The sequence below is a fragment of the Gobius niger genome (assembly GCF_951799975.1).
Source record: "Gobius niger genome assembly, chromosome: 15".
Classification (NCBI taxonomy): domain Eukaryota; kingdom Metazoa; phylum Chordata; class Actinopteri; order Gobiiformes; family Gobiidae; genus Gobius; species Gobius niger.
This window is the reverse complement of record NC_136866.1, coordinates 18,386,786-18,408,447: the sequence shown is the minus strand read 5'-3', so window position 1 is coordinate 18,408,447 and position 21,662 is coordinate 18,386,786. Positions and strand designations below refer to the sequence as shown.

The following is a 21,662-nucleotide window of genomic DNA, read 5'->3' as shown; positions in this document are numbered from 1 at the left end:
ATTCTCTCTGGTCAGTGCGGGGCTGACCCTGAGTATCAGCTGCGACTCATTGAACAAGGCGGTTTGATAGCAGTAAAAACAGGACTTTAATCACTTCTTCCCGCTCGTCTCGTGGTTGTCCTGGCTTTACGCTCGGACTTCTCACATCCTCCTCCCTCTGTCGTCAACTTCCTGCATTAATGCGATTCGCTCTGTCCCTGGTTTGTTTTGGACTAAAACCACAACAGCTTGGTGTGTGGTTTATGGTTTTGTATGGATTCTGTGATTGTGGGAATGCCACAGAGAGGGATAGGACAGTGCTCAGGAGCGTGGTGCACTTGTGCAGGGTGCATCACAAGGACATCTCTGCTTCACCCCAAGGAGCTGTATATGAAGGGCAGTGTGAGGAGGGCACAGCAGATCATGGCAGACATTCACCATCCCCACCATGACCTGTAATAATAATAATAATAATAATAATAATAATAATAATAATGCATCGGTTTTATATAGCGCTTTTCTGGACACTCAAAGACGCTTTACATTGCATTATTCATTCACTCCATACTCGGTGGTGGTAAGCTACTATTGTAGCCACAGCTGCCCTGGGGTAGACTGACGGAAGCGAGGCAACCAGTCTGCGCCATCGGCCCCTCCGACCACCACCAACCACTCACTCACACACTACATTCGCTAGGCTTCCTGGTGTTACTAAACGGTCTCCCATCCAAGTACCAACCAGGCCCTTCCCTGCTTAGCTTCCAAGGTCTGACGGGATTGGGCATCGCAAAGGCGGTATGACCACTTCCTTCAGAAGGAGGCTTCACTCTCCCAGAGCAGATACTGAGAGCTTCAAAAATATTTTCTTCCCCCAGACTATATACTATAAGGACCCATACTATAAGGAGTCATGTCTCTTTTGCTGCTAAATGAGACAGCTAGGACTGAATCCATCCATCCATCCATCCATCCATCCCAGCAAATCTGATAAAATACTGCCCTTGTGTTCGTTTTGTTTATTTTTATTTCTGCTTTGTTTGTATTCCTGTGGCAGTTCGGCCTCTGAAAGAACTAAATAATGCTAATCATTTCATGAAATAGCCAATAGAGCTATGTTGCTGGCCAGATAAAATGAGCCAGTCTTTTGAACGGCCCTTTGAAATGAATGGTTCCCCAAGAATCCCCTCATCAGTGACCAAAGCATCTGCACACATAACAAAGTCTTACACTGGGGTGAGATGGAAATGGCTGCATGACTTTCCGGCGGCACAAACACACAGTGGAGATGACTCGTGGTGCACGGCGGCTCGGACTCGGGTCTCTTACCTCTTCTTGGGATGCTTGCCGCCATTGCGGGACACTTTTAAGGCAGTTTTGCCAATGTAAATCTTTTTCATGGTTTGTCTCTGTTCCTTGCCTCTCATGTGTTAAAGCCGTGGGGAGCGAGCATAAGCGTAAATGTCCCGGGGGGAGGCCAGCTAACAGCAGCCGCGGCCAAAACTCAGCTCAGCGGCTAATTCCACTGCTCTGCCTGGACACACAAGAGAGACACACAGGGAGGAATCAATATTACGACAGCACAATGTATCGCCAAGTTGTTGTTAGCGCATTATTTGGTGACGCAATGTCCATATAAGGAAATCACTGAGGTCAACACAGCCTAAAGCAAAAGTCTTAAATATGGGCAGAAGTTACGTTTTACTTATAATTTTCTTCCATTTCAGCATAATTGGAGTCTTGACTTTGTATTTTCAAATATTAATTGACAAAATTAAACAAAAACAAAAATCAAATAAATATATTTAAAGCCACATTGCATTACATTTCACCCAATACATAGAAGGAAATACAGGCATTTATCTTACTATATTACAGTTTTATAGTGACCTAACCAAACACTAAGGCCTGACTGTAAACTTTATTGGGAGCAGGACGTCTCCAGCTCGTTCCCATGGAAACATTGACCAAAAGCAGCCAAATATGAGATTTGAATAGTTTACGTCCTCATTTAAATCCATTCTTCGATTATCCACCCTGGCCATTAGGAGCAGGTTTTATGTTATTCACGACCATTCATAAGTTTGGGGTCGCCACAATTTGATGTTTTCTATGAAAGCTCGCATGGAGTTACCTTCATTTCTCAGACCAAGAATAAACTTTGGAGTTTCAGAAGGAAAGCTCCCTCTTTGAGACTAATAGAGCTCAACATGTCCGCCGGTCATGTGTCCCAGAACTGCTTTCTAAATATTCAAATATTCAGTTTAGAAGCATGATTCCAGCAAATCAGCCATGTGCTCACTCATGGACATAAAACACACAAGGTTAAATTGAAGATTTGTCTAAAACGTTACAAACTGAAAGGTTCTCAAACAATATCGCCATATTTTCAAGCACTGAGTGTTTTCTTTCTTGTAAAATATCTGCGCTGTGGGTGGTTGTTAGCACATAGCTGATTTAAACTCTTAACATTTGTTTTGTTTTTTAAAAGTATGTGGAAAAAATGAATGGGATATACTCAGGCACATGACCAGAAGTGGGTGGGATTGTTGAGCTCTATAACCCAACACACAAATGATCCAGTTGCTCCACTTGCTTCAAGTTTGGCCAGTTTTAGAGCTTCTCTGATCAGTTTTCCGCTGCGCTAACATAACTGCACAAGGCTTTTCATCACTTAAGCCTTTTGGTTAAACACGATTAGCTTCCAAAGTCTGACGGGATTGGGCATAGCAAAGGCAGTATGGCCACAAATATTGGTCATGTTGTGTACAGAAATGCTGTTTTTAAGAAATAAATGTCTTATCTGATAATAGAAGTGAATGATTTGAATTGCCCTTGGACAGGCAGTCACTTTCTGTTTTTAACAAGGCTCTTAAAACGTATCTGTTTACTGTAGATTTTAATTAAGGCAGGAATCTTTCATGGTTGTACCTTGTTGTGTTTGACAGAGAAAGCTAAAGTATCAAAGAGTCATGTAATACCTCAAAATAGATAAAAACAGTATCAACGAAACAAGTGGTGTTTCCATCTGATTACTGGGTTTGAAGAGCCGGTCACAAGATGGCCGCCAGAATTGCCATTCATTCCAATATGTTACTATGGCCATGTCCTATCTAGAGTTTTATTAAAGATCTTTGCAATGACGCATGTACCACTAGAACACTTCGAAATGCGCTTCTGTCACCTTTAGAGGTATTCCTTTAAAAATCACCAGTTTCCAGCAAGAATAGAATCATTTAGTAATTAAGTAAGCAGACTTGAAATGAAGCACATCCAAAATAATTAATAATATTGGGAATTTAACAATATGAAGACAAATGAATCCAACACACAAGAGACGTTCGAACGCCTTTAAAAAGCAGAGACCATAATCCATACAGTGTGTTATATAACTTGAAAACGCCCAGGGGATATTCCGCTGATCCTGGAAATATTTCCCGACACTTATTTAATGCCATGAATTCCCGGCTGCTTTGCCCTTGAAAGAACAAAAGCTGAAACGGCAAACTCAGCCCATAAGAGTGTTTCTGAAGGTTAACATCTTTCCAAAGGTTAAAGCCGATCCCTGTTCACTTCAGGAGTGATCAGCATACGCCTTGTTAAAGTCCGCCCGCCGCGAGAAATGCCAAGCAGACCACCGTGGTCGAGCCACAAAAGTTCAGCCAACTTCATGGACGACATGAAGCTTCAAAAGGAAAGGCCAAAAACAAACAACACGGTACAAAACGCCCAGGAGATACCAACCAGTCCAGACTATTCCAAAATAACAATGTACGAGGATGGTCCCGAAGGATCTCTAAGCAACAGATAAACATAGTGCTTGCTTTCATTAAATGAGACTTCTGCTCAAATATTTCTCCAAGGAAAGTAAATGTCTCGAAAGTGCAAATCAAATAAGTGTCATGGAAAAAGAACATTGCAGCTTCGAAAACACAAAAATTGCACCCAAAATCCAAAAATACGACTAAGTAAAATACTGATCCTGAAAAACGTAGTAAATTTACTTTGCTCCTGGGCACTTCTGCAGACAAAGAGGTGGTCAGTGGGATTCGGGAGCATCGTATTTTGTCCCACGTGAAAGCCCAATGATGAACGCTCCAGGACAGAAGGTGGCGCTGTGCAAATGTACCGTCAACACCGCCAACTCCCAACAAAGAAGTTATGTTGTGCATCATTATCATTTGTCCCACTTATTAAAACTGCTCTGTACTTTTTACGTTTTTATTGAAGAGTCTGTAATTATTTTTGATCCACATTTTGGTGTAACATGAAATAGTAATGTTCCAGCTCTGGTGGGATTAAGGTGTTGACCAATGAGACGAGCTTTCCTGTTCACAGGGAATGAGGACGGGCTTTCAGCACCAATGGTGGTACGTGGTACATCAGTTAGCGGAAGTAACGAGTCTGTCGTACGCAAATACAGAGGAGTAAGAGTAGTGTTTTTTTCTTCCCAAGACTACTCAAGTAAAAGTAGAAAGTACTGTCTGATAAAACTACTCCTGGGAGCACTTTTTTTTTTTTTTTTTTACAAAAAGTTACTTAAGTACAGTACAGTGCTACCCCTCTCTGACTTTAAGGAATACTTAACAGACCGGCTTTGACTTTTATTACCGTGGCGTTGTTTCAATAAGATATAAAGGGACTATACAGAGTTTAAAAATGCTAAAACTAAGTATTTTCCTCCCCCTACATTTTCCAGTAATGTCCTAATGTGTAGAATGAGCTCAGACCTGTTCACCACAACTGCCTCTAAAATCCTGCACTCAGAAAGTTGTTACTTCGGGTCTGAAGTGCCGTCATGCATGAGCTTAATATAGAGACTGCAGTTTGGCGTAAGGCCTGAGATGGCAGTAGTGAGCATAAAATAACCAACTTGAATCTAGTCTCTTTAATGTCAAAAGATCAAGTGTTCACTTTCCACCATGATGGGAGAGTGTGACCACTGTGCAAAGCCTTCTCTAGCACATCCCAAAGACCCTCAATAGGGTTCAGATCTGGACTCAGAGTGGTTCAGGGAGCATGATCGGTCACCACTTTCACAATGTGGCATTGTCATCTTGAAATATGCCTGTGCCACTGATGGAATAACCTGGTCATTCAGGATGTTCAGGTAGTCAGCTGATCTCATTCTTTGGGCTCATAGTGCTGCTGAACCTAAACCTGACCAACTGCAGCAGCTCCAGATCAGAAGAGCTAGAAACAGTGGCGACTTTAGTTTGTTGGATCACCACTGAAGACCTTTACGACGACACAAGCACATGGACAACAGAGAGCTAAAGCAAACATTTTCCAGTTTCTCGTACTTTGGTTCAAAATGAACATCCACTTTGTTGCTTTTTGCTGAAACTTTGACTCTCTTTCCTCCCGTAATCCTGCTCCCACAATGCTGCTCTGTTCAAACACAGCCGGAGGTAAACCAACACACACACACACAGCGGACCGTCTGGAGACAGTCAGAGTTTCTCCTCATAATGTATCCCCTGCACAGGTGCCGCTGTCCGCCCCAACATTGACACTGTGCTGATGGGATAGGACCAGCTGTCAGGGCGGTGATCAAAGCCCCTCTGATCTGCCCCGGGACGCTGCTTTCAGGTGGGCAGACGTCCCCCAGCTGGGAGGCAGCGGTCAGATGGAAGTGGCACCTGCTTATTATAGTGTAGGGGTCGGATCTTGCATATATTTTTAGAAACTACAAGGTCTTGGCTTTCAAATGGGGTATCACACTGGCATAAGGCTGTGAGCTCTGTTGTCAATACACTTTGGGATCTGGAGATGCATAATTGGAGAAATTAACTCGAGCCCTAAACCTAACCTGGCAGAAAACAGGTGAACACGTACTGTCCCGACCAAATAAACAAACTAAATCCAAATAAATGTTAATGTAATTATTGGTATATTTAATTTTAACACTAGGCTTAGAGAAAACACTCATTTGCTCATATTTCATTTCAGATTTTCTAATTCAAATGACAGTCAGCATCATTTTCTTTAACTGTTAGAGGATCATTTGAATGTGATTGAAAAACCCCATAATGATAACAGTATTTTTTTTCAAAAAATAAATCTAAAAAGATAAACAACTTAAAATCTACTGTTCCAAATAATCACACACAACAGCATTTCAACACATTTTATAGGTTGTAATTAACTGAAAAGGGTAATTTGTTGAATTTGGAGCATTAGGAGGTCATATTTACTGAAATCAAAAGCTATATCAATCAAAAACATCAACAGGTCAAGTTACATTTTAACATAGGAGCCCTTCTTTGAGCAGCTTCAAAATTCTTAAATCCATTAAGCTTGTGAGTTTGTGGAGAGTTTCTGTTGGGATTTCTTTGCAGGATGTCAGAATATCCTCCCAGAGCTCCCACCCTCAATAGATCTTTTGCTTGAGGCTCTAAAGCTTCGATTGTTTGAAAATGAGTCTTCATGTATTTCTGAGCAACTGAAGCTGTTTCTGCTCGTGAGCTTCAATTAACAGTTTAGGGGAGGCTGGATAGAAGGTTTATGCACAACTGCAGCCCCTGGAGGGTCCTACACCGTGATGTTCCTGAGACTCCAGAGGCACCAGAAGCTTCAAATACCTGTCTGCTGCTTTGTAGCAGCTGTTCTCTTAATCTGATGTATTTGTCTGGCAGAAACTGTCCTCATTGTACCTTTATCTGCACAAATCCGTGTGTGCTCGGCCACAAATCTCTTAATTCTACGATGATCAAGCTTAATCTTTCATGAAACATCGAAGGTTTTCATACCTTAGTCCAAGGCATTTAACTATTTTACGCTTTTCATTAGCAGAGAGATCCTTTTTCTTTCCCATATTGCTTGAAAATGATGATCTGCTTAATAAAGTGGAACATCCTTTTACAATAGTTTTTCCCTTAACTGGGCTTAACCTGAAAACTAATCATCCCAGGCGTCTGAGATTGAGGTCAGTGATTCATTTTTTATATTTATGACACTGAAATACAATTTGTATAATAATTTGGAACGTGATACAAGGTCAAATACGCACAAATATCAGCTCTTTTTCCACATAAAAAAAATGCTTAATACACCTCTACCTAAAAGTTGCTCAGTCCAAATATTACTTAAGTGAAAGTGCTTCAAAGAGTCATATACCACTGATTACTACAACATTTCCACAGACTTCTTCTCAACGGTCACTTTAAAAAGGTTTCTCTCACATATGATTGTCCTCAACATTTCTGCATGTAAAAAGTATGGAGCTCGGAAAGATGTGGTCCTGATCAGAGTATCTTGAATGGCTCCGACACAAACCATAGCTACAGTGCTTTGTTGTCGCCATTATTGTGTGGTTTGGCGGCTGTTCAGCTGAAATTGACAGGGAAATGCTAGTTGATAGCACAGTGGAATCAATGGAGTCGGACAAAGTTTATCTGATTATAATGAGACATTCATGCATGCGTGGTCAGTTGAGCTATTTTTAACACAATTGGGAAACTATAGACACAGCCCTATTCAAAGTTAAAAAGTACAAATCCGTTTGAATAAGTGTCAGGAAATATAAGGAAAAATAAAGCTTTATTGCCCCCTGTGCAGCAACACGACAGAGACAAACTTTCTTCCTTGTCCTGTGTTTCGTGGTTTTGACCATGCATCTGCACAGCGCCACCTACTGTTCTACTGTGTGCACTAAAAGGATTTGAAGTGGGACAAAATATTCTGGTGTCTTACGTTTGACTGACTTTGGAGCCTTCTAGAAATGTGGTGGAGTTGAAAGTAATAAGTACAAAGAGCCTAAAAAACTACATATAAACTGTATACGGAGTACAATATTTAAGTACATTGATTAAAGTACTGACTCTCTGAATCCTGCCTCGTAGTACAGGGCCCAACACGCACTTTATTAAATCCTGTCACAATGTTTGAATAAAGACCAGGTCTTGTTTTCTAGGCGTATACTCGTAACATAGCATATCAAAGCTAAGATGTACAATGTAAGATTCAACTATTTCACATAAAGGTTAAGAAAAATGTTATGCCAATGTTAAAAGTAATGTTTGTCAGACTCCAGCTGCCTAATGGCTGGAGCATTTGGAAGGAGAGGCGAAGGCAAACATGCAGAGGAAAGAGTCCTGTTTGTTCACAGAAGGAGCTGTTAAAATAACACAGAGTGCTTTTGAAAAGAAACCCTTTCAAAATATTCAACAATACTGTGCACTTTGGAGGCAGAAGTGCAGTAACAAAAACAAAAAGTCATTTAGCACCAGTTGGACTAAATCCGGTTCTTTTGTGAGCCAAGAAGAACAAAAAGTCAGAATCCTTCCTACTCTCGCAAGTCCATTTACTATTGTATCGCCCGCCTTGTCTCCGCGTGAACGTGGGCAGGGATAGCCTGGCTAGCTGCCTGACCTACTCCGCGTATTGTCTGTGTACGCTCTCAGTCGTAGTCTTTGAATTAAGACTAGGACAAGCTAACCCCTCCCTCCCAGTGGTCTACATGTAGTCCACCTTAGTGTCGCTGACCAATGACGAGACAGGAAACGTCCTACACCGCGACTACAGAGCACAGATGATGACTCCAGAACCTTCATCTAGGATATTCCATGCATGGTACTGCTCCATACAGCTTTGATTTCAAGGTTGGACTAATCAGTCACCTTGGTATTTCCTTCAGCATGAGTGGAGCAGTTGGTTCAAACTCTGGCAACAACAACAAAACTTTTTCTTCAGGCAACCTTTCAGAGCTTACTCTGTGTCAAAAACAGAATCACGAGAGACAGGATTTCAAAGTTGAAAAAATTCAAATATTTTATCCGTCAGTTCATTTCACAATGAATCGTTCATGAATTGAAATAGTTTTCAGACATTCAGGTACGTAGATAGTCGAACTCCAATGACGTCTGGACATTTCTTTATCTTGTGCCTGGATGAACAGCAGCATTTTTTCTTGACCTTGTCATTCTTTGTCCATAAAGAGCTGTGCTGTTGCATGTGTGCTCTCAGTATGGAACAGACTTTTATAAGGGTGCAGGGAGGACTCCAAACTGACATTCCCTGATTTATTTTGGTCAGGCAATAGACTTAACGTCACTGTTCATGCAAATATTTGGGGAACTATGTGACTGCAGACATTTACAGACCCTGTCCAATACTCTATGTACAGGTTTGGAATGTGCCTGTTCAAACCAGACTCTTTAAGGCCTATTACTCTCCCCTGTCGGACTCAATGAACAGCATCATCGCTGCATTTACCTAAGCTCGGTGTGTTATTCTTCCAGTATATGGACTCATTGGCTTCTGAGCTTAAGTAGGAAATAACTTTGCTGTTTGATGTGGGTGGTGTCCCAAATTGAATTGAAAGTCCTGCGCAACCACCAATTTGAACGTGTTAGCTTAAACACTTCCTGGAGGGAAATCTAATGGCTGTGGAGCAGTTCCAGAGAGTTCACTCTGCAAGTCCGGCGGGCAGCCAGCTCGGTCAGGGCCAGGGAGTGATTGGTGTTGGGAGAGGTTGCTAATGTACAGTGCCTTCCTTCTCTTGCTCGGGCCCACCTGACCTCTCAACCTTTTATTACTGCTATAAGGTGCAAAAGCAGGGTTGCCAGGTCTCAGCAGCCAAACCCGCCCAAGAGCATCTCAAAAACAGCCCATGAACCGCAGAATATATTATGTTTTTTCCCTCCTAGCCCCAGAACATAAGCCTAATAGGTTGTCCTGTATGCCTTTATTTGCCCTGATATCACGCCTGGAGTTGAGAATAATGTTGCCAATCACCTTGTAATAATAATACATTTTATTTGTATAGAGCTTTTCAAGAAAGATGCTTTACAGGAAACAAGAATAAAACCACACATAAAATTAGCACATTAAAATAGAGGGCAGTTACTCGACATTAAAAGCCTTTTTAAAGAGGTGGGTTTTGAGTTCTTTCTTGAAGGTGGGGAGGTCAGAACAGGCACGGAGCGGTTGGGGCAGTGAGTTCCAGAGTGTGGGGGGCGGCGATGGAGAAGGCTCTGTCTCCCCAGGTTCGGCGCTTGGTCTTACAGGGGAGGGACAGGAGGTTGGCGTTGGATGGAGTGTGGTGGTGGAGGAGGTCGGTGAGGTATGGAGGGGCCAAATTATGGAGGGCTTTGAAAGTGATGAGGAGGACCTTGAACTGGATGCGTTGAGGCGGGCAGCGGAGTTCTGAATGTACTGGAGTTGGTTGAGGGTTTTTGGATGGTGAGCCGTAGAGGATGTTTCAGCGGCAGAGAAAGTGAGGGATGGGCGGAGTCGTGATATGTTTTTGAGATGGAAGAAAGCAGTCCGGGTCATTTGCTTGACGTGGGGTTCGAAGGAAAGAGTGGGCTCGAGGAGAACACCCAGGTTGCGGATGAGTGGGGATGGAGTGACGGTGGTGCTGTCGAAATTGAGGCAGAAGTCTTGAGCAGATTTGGTGACGTTTTTTGGGCCGATGATGATAATGTCTGTTTTGTCACTGTTTAGTTTTAGAAAATTGCGTTTCATCCAGGTTTTGATGTCGCTCAGGCAGTGGGTGAGGGTGGAGCGGATATTGGTGGATATTGTATTGATACAACTCGACTTAAATCTTGACGCCCCCCTCTGGTTACTCTAATACTGCTACATCCTGGTTGTGATGAATCAGGCAGATCCTCTTTCTCTTGTTTCCCATTACGAGTTCATTAGCGCGGTGAATTACTGGGCCGGGATCGGCGATAAAGTCCACCAATCCGAATACTACAGCTCCGGCCACAGCTATTACGATGACTCCTCCTGCTGCTGCTGTGGAAGCTGCAGACGTGTCTTCCTCATATCGACGGTGAAAGCTCGCGCCGGTGATGCTCCCAGCTGCTCCCCTCTGAGTCATCATCGCCCAAATGTGTGTGTGTGAGAGAGAGAGAGAGAGGGGGGGTAAGGTGCAGCATCTATTCTCTACATTTTGAAAAGCGAGAAATCGACGAGCAGGAATCCTAAGACACGTATTGCAAAGTCCGATCAATAAAACAGCTGGATCTACCTCTCTTTATGTATTCTGCAATGTTGTTCCCTCCTCACAAACACACCTGGAGCTGCGTTTCACGCTGCGAGCACATATTTGAGTGTTCTTTCAATCTTTCTCCAGTGGCTATTCTTCCCAAAAAGCTTGTCCCAAGGTGCTACGTATCCAGGAAATGCTTTCATCACGGAGACAAAAATTCATTTTATTTTAGTCACATTTTAGTAGTTCCTAAATGTGATTAGTTTAGTTTTAGTCGACGAAAACTCAAAAAGCTTTTAGTCTCATTTTAGTTAATTTAAAAATTATAAAATTATATATTTTCCTCAACTACATGCTCCAGCAATGTCCTAATGTGTACCATGAGTCCCATTCAAAATTGTGTATTTCGGGCCGAAATACAAACTATTTTCATCCTCCTGCACGAGCTTAATGTAGAGACTGCAGTTACATGTAAGACCTCAGGTGGCAGTGGTGAGTAAAAAAACATTACATCTTCCAGTCCCTTTAATGATATATTTCAACAGATAAATGTCGAAAACCCCTGAAAATAAGTCTTGTAAATGTGGATGAAGGCTGACTGGCTGTACAAACATTCATCACACCATAATAAAGAAAAGTCCTTGTGAACATGACTTTTCCCGCTCTCCTCGTCCTCTGATCACCGTCCTCTGAGATCATTAACAGCGCCTTCTGCTCATTCGTTCATCAACATACTTTCTGTGTTCATACAATTGGGGTAAAAAACTGTCTGGAGAAAAGGTACAGGATCAGATCATGTGCCTGGTGCACGGACAGCGCGAGCTCAGAACGCAATGGTTTTCTTCCACGGGCACAGCAGTTGCGCTGTATACCTGCGCCACTGGCGAGGGGGCGTGGCTTATAAAAAGAGAAGAGGTCGACTGAGGTGTGGTGTATTACAAGCAGCGCTGAGAGCGTTCATTTCCTCGTTTACATGTCGCTGCCTTAGGGCTGTGCAATGAATCGAAATTCAATTATGATTTCGATTATTACACAAGATCATTACAAAAATGGCATAATCGAGAAAAAACTATTATTAAGGATGCCCTCTCGTAGAGCTGGAAATCTATGCCCGAACCCGACAGGACCCAACGAGATCCGGCGGGAAACGGCGGATTTGGGTCAGGTCAATTAATGTCATTATAATTTGTAATATAAATCTCAGCTTTATGCTTAGACTGTTGGATACACAATATGATTATACTCAGTCCTGCGGCGCTGGGAGGGAGGGAGGCATGGCCAGGCACCTTTGATACCGGCGCTACACAAACTGAAATAGTTTCAACAAAGTTTAACAGTGTTTATTACATTAAATAAAATATACAGACAAAGCCTTATCAAAAGTGCAGCTTTTCACATCAAAGTAAAATAACTATAACGATGTGTTGATCGTTTCGAGGGTATTACATGTACTATTTATAGCGGCAGAAACGAAGAAGAATATTTTTGAACAAGATAAACCGTCTATATCAGGAAAATTGTTCTCAGTTTGCAGATTTGGGAAAATGCCATCAGACAGTGATCATTGTTAAATTATAATACTGCAGCGAGAGTGAATCTATTGTAATCGGCCACTGGGAGCCCCGTAACGCATTGTGCCATTGTGCGGAGGTATCCGGACACGGCTTATGCTGGCGGTGGCGCTGCAGCCGCACTATGGGGCGACTCGTTACATTCTCCCTCAACCCAAAGTCCCACATCAGCATTTCAGCTAAAACGCTAACGTTAGCTTACTGCTATAGAGCTGTGGGAGACGGTCACGCAGGTGAGTCAGAGGTTCGAAGTATTGCTGCCTCTTTAGAGACACTTTTTCCTGCACGTTCTGCAAACAGAAAAACTGTCTTTTATCAACTGTCCTTCGGCTTTCTTAAAATACCCAAAATGTGCCCAGACTTCAGGCTTGGTCTCTGAAGGCTGATAGATCCTGTGCGATGTCGTCTCGGACATGTTTCCGCCTTCAAGAAAGTTTTGTTTTGGTTGTAGCTACAGAGTGCGCCTGTGCGGCAACTTCAGCAGAGGAGACGGCGGCTCATAAGGCTCACTTTGCCGACACCGCGGGCACGGTAATCCACCGCGGTAAAAATATTTTTTCAAAAACAAGACGGTAATCATTGTCAACATTTTTACCGGGGTTTACCGCGGTAACCATGACATCCCTAATAATCATTTGTATACGTGAGATAACACTACTGATAAGTGCTCACCTTTTGCTGAAAGGAGGACCGAAGTTTAATAGAGAGAAAGAGAAATGGCTTCATCCGGCACCCGTCATTGTGTTAACGCGACCAAAACAGAAGCACATGTTCAGGCTGTAAGCTCCAGTCGAGAAGCTTTTAGATTAGGGTAAAGAGAACTGGAGAAAATGCGCTTGGTTAAAGTGGGGGGGTAAGAGGTTAATGTTTATTGTGTTGGTAGACGTTGGGGGGCGTACAGTATATTTAGCGAGCACTGATGCTAAAAACTATGAACCTGGTGTGGGCCAATATTGTAAACATTACGGTGCCACTAAGCTCTCGGAAAGCTGTGGAACGTCCTTCTTGAAGTCTTCCGCCCCAAGAACCGTGATGTTTGTATAGTATAAATAAATAATTCTTTGTTGGTCGCTAGCCCAGTGAGATTTATTGATTTGGGCCCCTCATATACAGGAGTTGGGGACCCGTGGCAGTTGCCTACAATAACCTAAAGCCCCCCCCTGTCCCCTAGCCTATCCACATGAGACAAGCACTGGCACGGAAAGATGTCTCAAAGTCAGAAACAGGGGACAGGCAGTGAAATACATGTCCGCTGTTCCGACCCTGCAGTTTACCCAGTGGTGCGCATGTATCGCACGTACAGTATATCTTTGCCCCCATGGCGCTCCTCCTGTCAGCGCCTCCTATACTCACACTGCAGTATCAGCTCATGGGCTGAGACTGCTGCCTGCTGCCACCCACTCACACCAGCAGCCTGACATTTCACAGCAACCGAGCGCTCGCTTCAGAGGGAGAGAGCGAGAGGAAAGAGCTGAAGAGGAGAGAGAGAGAGTGGGTGACCAGAAGTGATGGACAGATCAATACCAACAAAAAACAACTTCACACAATAAAGCAAGAATCGAAACTTTTCCATCGTCCTTTTCAGTGAGTTGGGACATGCATAGGTATCAGTACTGGATCGGTTTTTGCAATACTAGCCCTGGCAGTATTTGGTATTGGATCGAAACTAAAATCATTAGCGTGAGAGAAGAGATGGGAAGTCGGTTAGAGCCACAGCAGCTGACCCCTTAATTTACTAATCAACTAAAGAAAAAGAAAACGTTAGGAGCTGTCATTGTTCTCATTTTCTTCCATAGTTTTCGCCAGATGTTTTAGTGAATGGTCGGCAAACAGAAGTAGTGACAGGCGATATTAAATTCTTTTGAATCCGTATGAAATCAATACATTTGGGGTCATTTTAGCTTTGACATCGGTGCTGGTGATTTCATATGGGTGCATATCAATCAGTGTACATGGATGTGTTATTTATTATTATATAGCTTTGTTTTAGCCGGGAAACTACCGTATTTTGCCCCTCTTTCCACCGTCCTCCCATATTAGTTTTATCTCATACATTTTTATAATATTAAATAAATAAAAAAAACTCGTCTGCCCCTCCGAACTCAACTCTGTTTCGAGCCTCGTGAGAGCTGCCACCTGTTGCGTCGCTGTCACGTGTCCCGTTTTGAAAGGGAAACTACCATAGTTTTGACCTGTCTTGGAGCTTGATTGGGCTGGTGGGACGGCAGCAGCGAGTGCCAGAAAATGTCCCATATTTTCAAATCCCAAACTTGACAGGTATGTATATAGCTCAGCTGAGGTCTGGGACTCTGCCCCTGGCTCTGGAGACGGGACGATTTCACTCGGCCCCAGAGGAGGAGCGGACATGTTGTTTGTGTCAGTTAAATTATTTTGAAAATGAATTGTATTTTGTGTTTTGTTGTCCTTTCTATCATGATCTGAGAGGGCAATCATTTTGTAAACTGTCTGATGTTGCTGTACGTTTGTTTGAAATGTCCGATGAAGAAAAGCTTAAGTTTTTGTTCAAGTATAAGCCATTTCATTTATCTAAGTTTTTGTAAAGCGCTTGGCTTGCACAGAAGAAATATTCTGTATGTTTATATCAATATTTATATTGTTAATAGATAAGCAATATTAAAATGTAAATTCAACTGTCCAATCGGTCCAATCTCCACTGCGCTTTATACAGCCCTCACTCACCTTGAAACAAAGGACTCCTACGTTAGAATGCTGTTTTTAGACTTTAGCTCTGCATTCAACACTATAATCCCACAGCAGCTAATATACAAACTGCTCCACCTGGGGATCAACACATCACTGTGCAACTGGCTGCTGGACATTCTGACGGGGAGACCACAGGCTGTACGTGTCGGCGGCAAGTCCTCCGGAACCATCACACTGAACACGGGGGCTCCCCAAGGCTGTGTGCTGAGCCCCCTCCTGTTCACTCTGCTGACCCATGACTGCACTCCAAAGTACGACTCAAACCTCTTCATCAAGTTTGCAGATGACACAACAGTGGTGGGCTTCATCAGCAACAGAGACGAGTCAAACTACAGGAGTGAGTGAGCAGTCTGGCCATGTGGTGAACACAGAACAATCTCTCTCTAAATGTGGAGAAGACAAAAGAGATTGTTGTGGACTTTCAAAGAGCGCGGGTCCAGCATGCTCCTCTAACCCCCCCCCCCCCCTCCATTAAGGACAAGTACTCCACCCGTGTCACCCGCAAAGGGGACCCTTCGCACCCATCACACAGTCTCTTCAAAGTAATGCCTTCAAGGAGGAGACTGTGGAATCTACGGGTCAGTTCCAGTCGACTGAAGAACAGTTTGGTACATCGGGAACTCCCTGCCCTCCCTCCCACCCCTCTCCCCCTCACCCACCCCTCTTCCCCCTCCCCCGCTCCACAATCAAGGATGAGAGAAATATCATTTCAAACCATTCACATGGTTTGACAAATAAAAAATCTTGAATCTTGAACTGGATTTTTAACGGTGTTAATGTTAAATTTATATACTTTAAAGACATGCATAACATAAACCCTCCTTTTGTACTGCACCTTTTATTATACATACTGTATGCTAATAAGTGTAGGCCATGTGCTCCTTAAGTGATAAGTTTCAGTTTCACTTTAGACAGCGCTAAAACAGGCTCAGAGCAGCACATTTGATTTGAGGCTCGTGTTTGGGCTGTACTTTTTTGGGAACAAAGCTTTTGAGGTGGATTATGACTAAGATTGGATCTTACGCCTTTGTCTGCGTCTCTGACGATGTGTAATGCACTGGATCTATCAATCACTGCAGCCTGGTCATCCGCAGGAGGAACCTTTACCCAGACATGCAGCTCTCAGCGTTTATGGAACTTTGCAATCTATTGGTAAATGGTAAATTAGTAAATGGACTCTTTTCTATCTTTATCAGGCCCAAAGCGCTTTACAGTAAGGAACCAGTCACCCACTCACTCTCTCATTCAGGCACCAATGTACCGGACACTGGAGGCAAGTAGTTAGTGAACAGGAGAAACACCACCAAACCAGAGGGAACTGCTATTTGATACTGTAATCTGGTAAGGGATTAAAACAAAATCTGTAAAAACTAATCTGCCTAATTGCCCTGATGTCGGAGGAAGGAGGAGGGAGGAAGACGCTGCAAAGTATTCACGAGTCAAAGCAGTCAGCGATGTCAGGAAACAGGCAAAGTGAAAGAGCTGAAAAGATGCATCATCGCTGGCTTTTATCCTCGTGCCGTTTTACACTCTGAGATGAGGAACGAGGAGAAGGAAATCCGTTCCATGGGTCCACCAGATTATACACTTGACATCCAGAAAAAAACATCTACTTTGATGAGTTTTCCTTTCTGATAAAGCCCGTCCCGCTGCAACTGCTCTTTGAGCTCCATGTTAGGATCACAGTTCAAATCAGCAAGTTCCACATTTTTACTCCAGTACGAGGAACAACAACAAACAGTATTCTGGTGGACTTGCAAACATTTGCGATTATTTATGGCCAGTGTTTTTTCCCAATAAAATACAGTAGTATGAGTGCAGAAAGAAGGTTATGAACCAATGTGCAGGCGACGTTGAGGAGAAATGCCCAATACAGTTTGGAGGAGAACATTTAATGAATCATAAATACAGTCTCGACATTGTTAACCCATAATCCCACAGCACATTTTTGGACTTTTATTTTTTGCATAACTCCTACATTTTTTTAAGCCGATTGAGTGAAATTTTTCCAGGGGCTTTATTTTTTTTATGTCATTTGGAATTTGACTCACTCAAAAAAAATTCTCACATTAACATCCCTTCAACACAAAAATGTGCTTGAAACTTTAAGAGGCTATAAAAAACTGGAGGATTGATATTTTTCAAAACTTTTTTATTTTAAAGGTCTAATCCTTTGATTTTTTTTTTTTTTACTTTCGGACCCAAAGTTAATATAACCCATGTTCCAGAACCACAAAAAGTGAAATATTTGTAACATTTTAAAGGCAAAATTGTAAATGTCTGGTCTGGCTGATGTGTCCTGATGTCTGTGTAAGATGTGTTCAAATGTGTTCATGTAGCAGCAGTTTTAGTCAAAACCTCCCATTGTGGACGCTTCCACACACACATTAAACAGTCATAGATGCTCTAAAGGCGTAGGCTGAAGCAAGAAGCTGAAGAGCGCATTCAACATAATCAACATTTGCATTTCACAGTAATACATATGTGAGGACCACAGTAAATAAGAATTTAGCACAAAAATAGTCTATTCCTCGAGTAGACAATTTTCCTCAAAAACACATTCACATCAGAAGAAAATAAGATTACATGACTGGAACACATGTTCTCAGTGGCTCACATTTCCCAAAGGGAGGAATTATTTACATTAACAACATTTTTTAGTTATTGGTTTATTTAGTCGGGATAGTGCATGTAGATGAACATACATGGGTCTCATGCATGTAAACAAGCCACACCAGATTGTAGCCTTGGGCTAATTTCCTTCCCTTGTTCCCCGGGTGCATGCACCTGTTCATGACCAACACATGCATCTCGTCTGTCCTAGTTTTCAGCAATAGATATGACAACATGAACAAGGTCTGTTACTTTCTCTCAATTGTACAATTTGACAAAACTTTTCAACCTAAAACGGTGAAACTGACTAGAACTAGACTAAAACCTTTTGAGTTTCAAAAAACATCACATATAGAAATGACTAAAAAGCATTTAAAGGGCTGCCATAAACGACACTGATTCCAACAGGCGTAAAAGCTTTGCATGATATAAACCCTTTCCATGACTTTCCATAAAGCAGTAATAAAGTTATTTGAGATAACTGGCATCGAAATCTTCTTGTCTTGGGGTGAGAAAGTCGACAAAACTACATCACAAAGTTTGGTCTGACCGGGGGGATAATATTAATGTAAGGGACCGTGTTGGATTGTACGGGGGAAAGTTGGGGTGAAAAGCCTGATTCAGAGCGAGCTGCAGACCTCCCGGTTATTACTTGCCGTTCCAAATGGATGAGTCTAAATTGCTTTTTGCATTCCACTCTTAAAGAAAATAGGGGGAAGGTATGTCCAAGAGCGGAGCTGGAGATGTTCGGCCTCGTCTGCCTTTTAAACTTTTAGACTTCACCAATTCAACGAGAGAGTACTTACTTACAGACGTGTTCATTCCATTACCATCGAGGAGCTGCAAACACGCCGGCTCCGGTTAAAGCCAAGGGATTTGACTTTCACTGCATTTCTCTATCGGAATTGAATTGAACACCTTGTAAAAAGATCAAAGTGCAGTGCCATATATCCAGAGGTGGGTAGTACTCAGTCACAGCTACTCTAGTACATGTACTTTTGCGACTAGTTTTATCATGCAGTGTTTTTTGCTTACTTAAGTAATATTAAAATAAAGTATCTGCACTAAAATAGTAACTCGTGCCACTGTGAGTCAATCTGCTCTTTGACGCATGAAATAGATGTATTTTGTGTTCTATTACTTCATTCTTCATAATGATTTATTTGTATTTTATTTGTTATTTAAATATATGTAAATTTTTTCACATTATTTCACATCACTATAGAAACATGAATCAAACTTTTACACTCAAAGAGCTAGCACTCACAATAAAGACTATCGGGCAATTTACTGCTGATGTAAGGCCGATACCTCTGGAGCTGATAGTGATAGAGCCCCCCAATTTGTTTTTGTTTTTAAATACATCAGCCTTTGCCTCTTATATAGCGCCCCCTGTGGTCACAGTTCAACACACATTTGACACTTTACAAACGTCACACAAGATTTTAGACGAGACACATCGGCATTGGCCTTAGAAAAACACACTTCTCACTCTTTTTTACTTTGTCCACTACTTTTTACTTCTACCTGAGTAAAATTATTTGAAGTAACGCTACTCTTTCTTCAGTCAATGTTTTGGCTCCTCTACCTCCTCTGGCTACATCACAATATCATGACATCAAAGTATTATATCGATGCATAGAGTACAAGCTAAGTGTGTATGCGACAATGAAATATGTGATTTTCCTATTTATGGATCTGTGCGAGTAACAATCAAACCACACAATGTGTCTCTGCTCGCAGCCCAGGCAGCACTTGTGTGACCTGCACGGGCTGCCAAAGTCTGCTGGAGACCCCTGGGTCCAAACAGATTGAAATCTGAGGCATGATACAGTAAATCCCGGGTTTATGGAGTAATGTTGTATGTTTATTGCCCCAGCCTTAATAAACATGGGACCAGGTTCTGGTGATAACACGGCACTGTGAGATTTGGATATTGTTACATCTTGATAAAATAATTAGAAAGTAAGTAAGGGCAGCCTTATTGTTTTGGGAGACACAAGACACTGGTGAGATTAGAGAGGGAAGCTCCTGCAGTGCTTAGAAGATCGAGCTCATTAAAAATGGAAGAGAGGTGCTGACTGACAGCCTTATGCAGCCATAGGAGACCTCCACATCATACCCACACGCATGAAGGTGTCCAAACATTCACTACACGTACTCATTCAAGAGGGATTTTAAAGCAGACGTGAAAAGCAGTCGTCCAAATAATTACTCGAGTACAAAACGTATTCAGCACATTAGTTTTGTGGCACACGCGTTCTTCTGTTGCATGTTGCTCTGTCCATGCATGACACAAAAGCACAGCTGATACTGTATAATTATTCTGTCTTTGTAAATCAATATTATGTAAGTGAATGTGAAATATATTCCAGCCTGCAGTGTGACATGCTGGAGTGTGCTGCGAACTGTAAGTCTGGAACAAATGTGCACGCTACAGGAGAGAACCAGCATGTGCGTGTTATATTTATACTTTACATTGAAGATATAATAATGGCATGTTCCTGACCGCTGATGGGCGTGTCAGAGTAAGGGCCAGCGCCGTATAATGGGCGGAACCTATACAGGGAACGCCTGTGTTTCTGAGCAAGCAAGCGCCTTACTTCCGGGTAGAAAGAAAGTAAACGTACAGATACAACCGGTCAAATACTACACTAATAAAGGGGAAAGTATTGAATATTTAAGTATTTGCTGTAGAAAATACTTCCATATTCAAAATATAAAAAAAGTGGTACAAAAAATACCTTTGCAGCTAAAAAAAAATACAGCAGAATTCACTCCCCGTATGACAATACAACGGGGACAAACCTTCTTCCTTGTGGTGAGACAATGGTATTTGACAGTGTATCTGAACAGTGCCACCTACTGTTCAGGAGTGTGCATTTTAAGGCTTTTAAAATGAACAACCCCTCCTGGAAACCGCCACCTTAACATGGTGGAGGGGTTTTAGCACCCAAAGGATCCTGGGAGCTCTGTTGTCGGGGGCTTGGTGCCCCTGGTAGGGTCTCCCATGGTAAACAGGTCCTAGGTGACGGGTCAGGCAAAGAGCGGTTCAGAAGCCCCTTATGAGAGACCAACAGGCCCGTTTAATCGTGAGGCCGTCCTCCTGTGGACCCACCACCTGCAGGAGGGGCCATAAGGGGCTGGTACAATGTGATTTGGGCAGCTCCAATGGCTGCCCCCACGATGCCCCCAAATGGATGGATGGATGGATGGATGGATGGATGGATGGATGGATGGATAAAATGAACAAAACCCGTGGACCAGTTTTGTTTTTGGCAGCCCTCTTAGTTCTCCTCTTACAGTCTTTTGGACAAAAATATGTTTAGTCTCAGTCATGTTTTAGCCTAGTTTTAGGAAAAGTAATTAAGTATTAATGAAGTCAGATTACACCACAATAGGTGCAGAGGTAAAGATTATGAACATTTCCTTTAGTTGTTGTCGGACTAACTGCCTAAAGCTGGTCTCCACTCTCCTGAATTCCGACATAGTTGCAGCAGATTGTCTCGGTTACCTGTCAGAGCGAGCGCGGGGCCATGAGTGGGCGCAGGGTCCTGCTCGTGTGGAAAAACACGGCCTTAAAAAGCGCTCTCAGACAGACGCTACACACCCACGGAGCTTTGTGTGAGCGGACAGGTAGTGATTTGGACCAACAGGGAAGCGGCCCATCACCACCTCCGCAAATAGAGACCGTTTTTTTTCTCCTAATTGATAAACAAGGTCTGGTCGAGATTTTAGGACAATATGAGGTCGGGGCAAGGAACAAAACAGCTGAAACCAAGACAAAGTTAGGGTTCGAGGGGGGGTTTTAACGTTTTCTTTTACAAAAACAGACC

General features: G+C 42.6%; 2 protein-coding genes across 3 annotated transcripts in view; both read right to left on the bottom strand.

Annotated features, from left to right (window-relative positions):
• The window catches only part of LOC306975298 (cytosolic 5'-nucleotidase 1A-like), a 225,445-nt gene that overhangs the window by 138,142 nt on the left and 65,641 nt on the right, over positions 1 to 21,662 (bottom strand). The gene's annotated exons all lie outside the window — the stretch shown is intronic.
• Positions 1 to 21,662, bottom strand: part of LOC306975238 (brain-enriched guanylate kinase-associated protein) — a 71,093-nt gene that overhangs the window by 30,792 nt on the left and 18,639 nt on the right. For both annotated transcript variants that reach the window (XM_079572724.1, XM_079572723.1), the window contains exon 2: positions 1,306 to 1,510. In XM_079572724.1, the coding sequence (XP_079428850.1) occupies positions 1,306 to 1,403 (98 nt within the window). In that variant the 5' untranslated portion in view covers positions 1,404 to 1,510. The remainder of the gene's footprint in view (positions 1 to 1,305; positions 1,511 to 21,662) is intronic.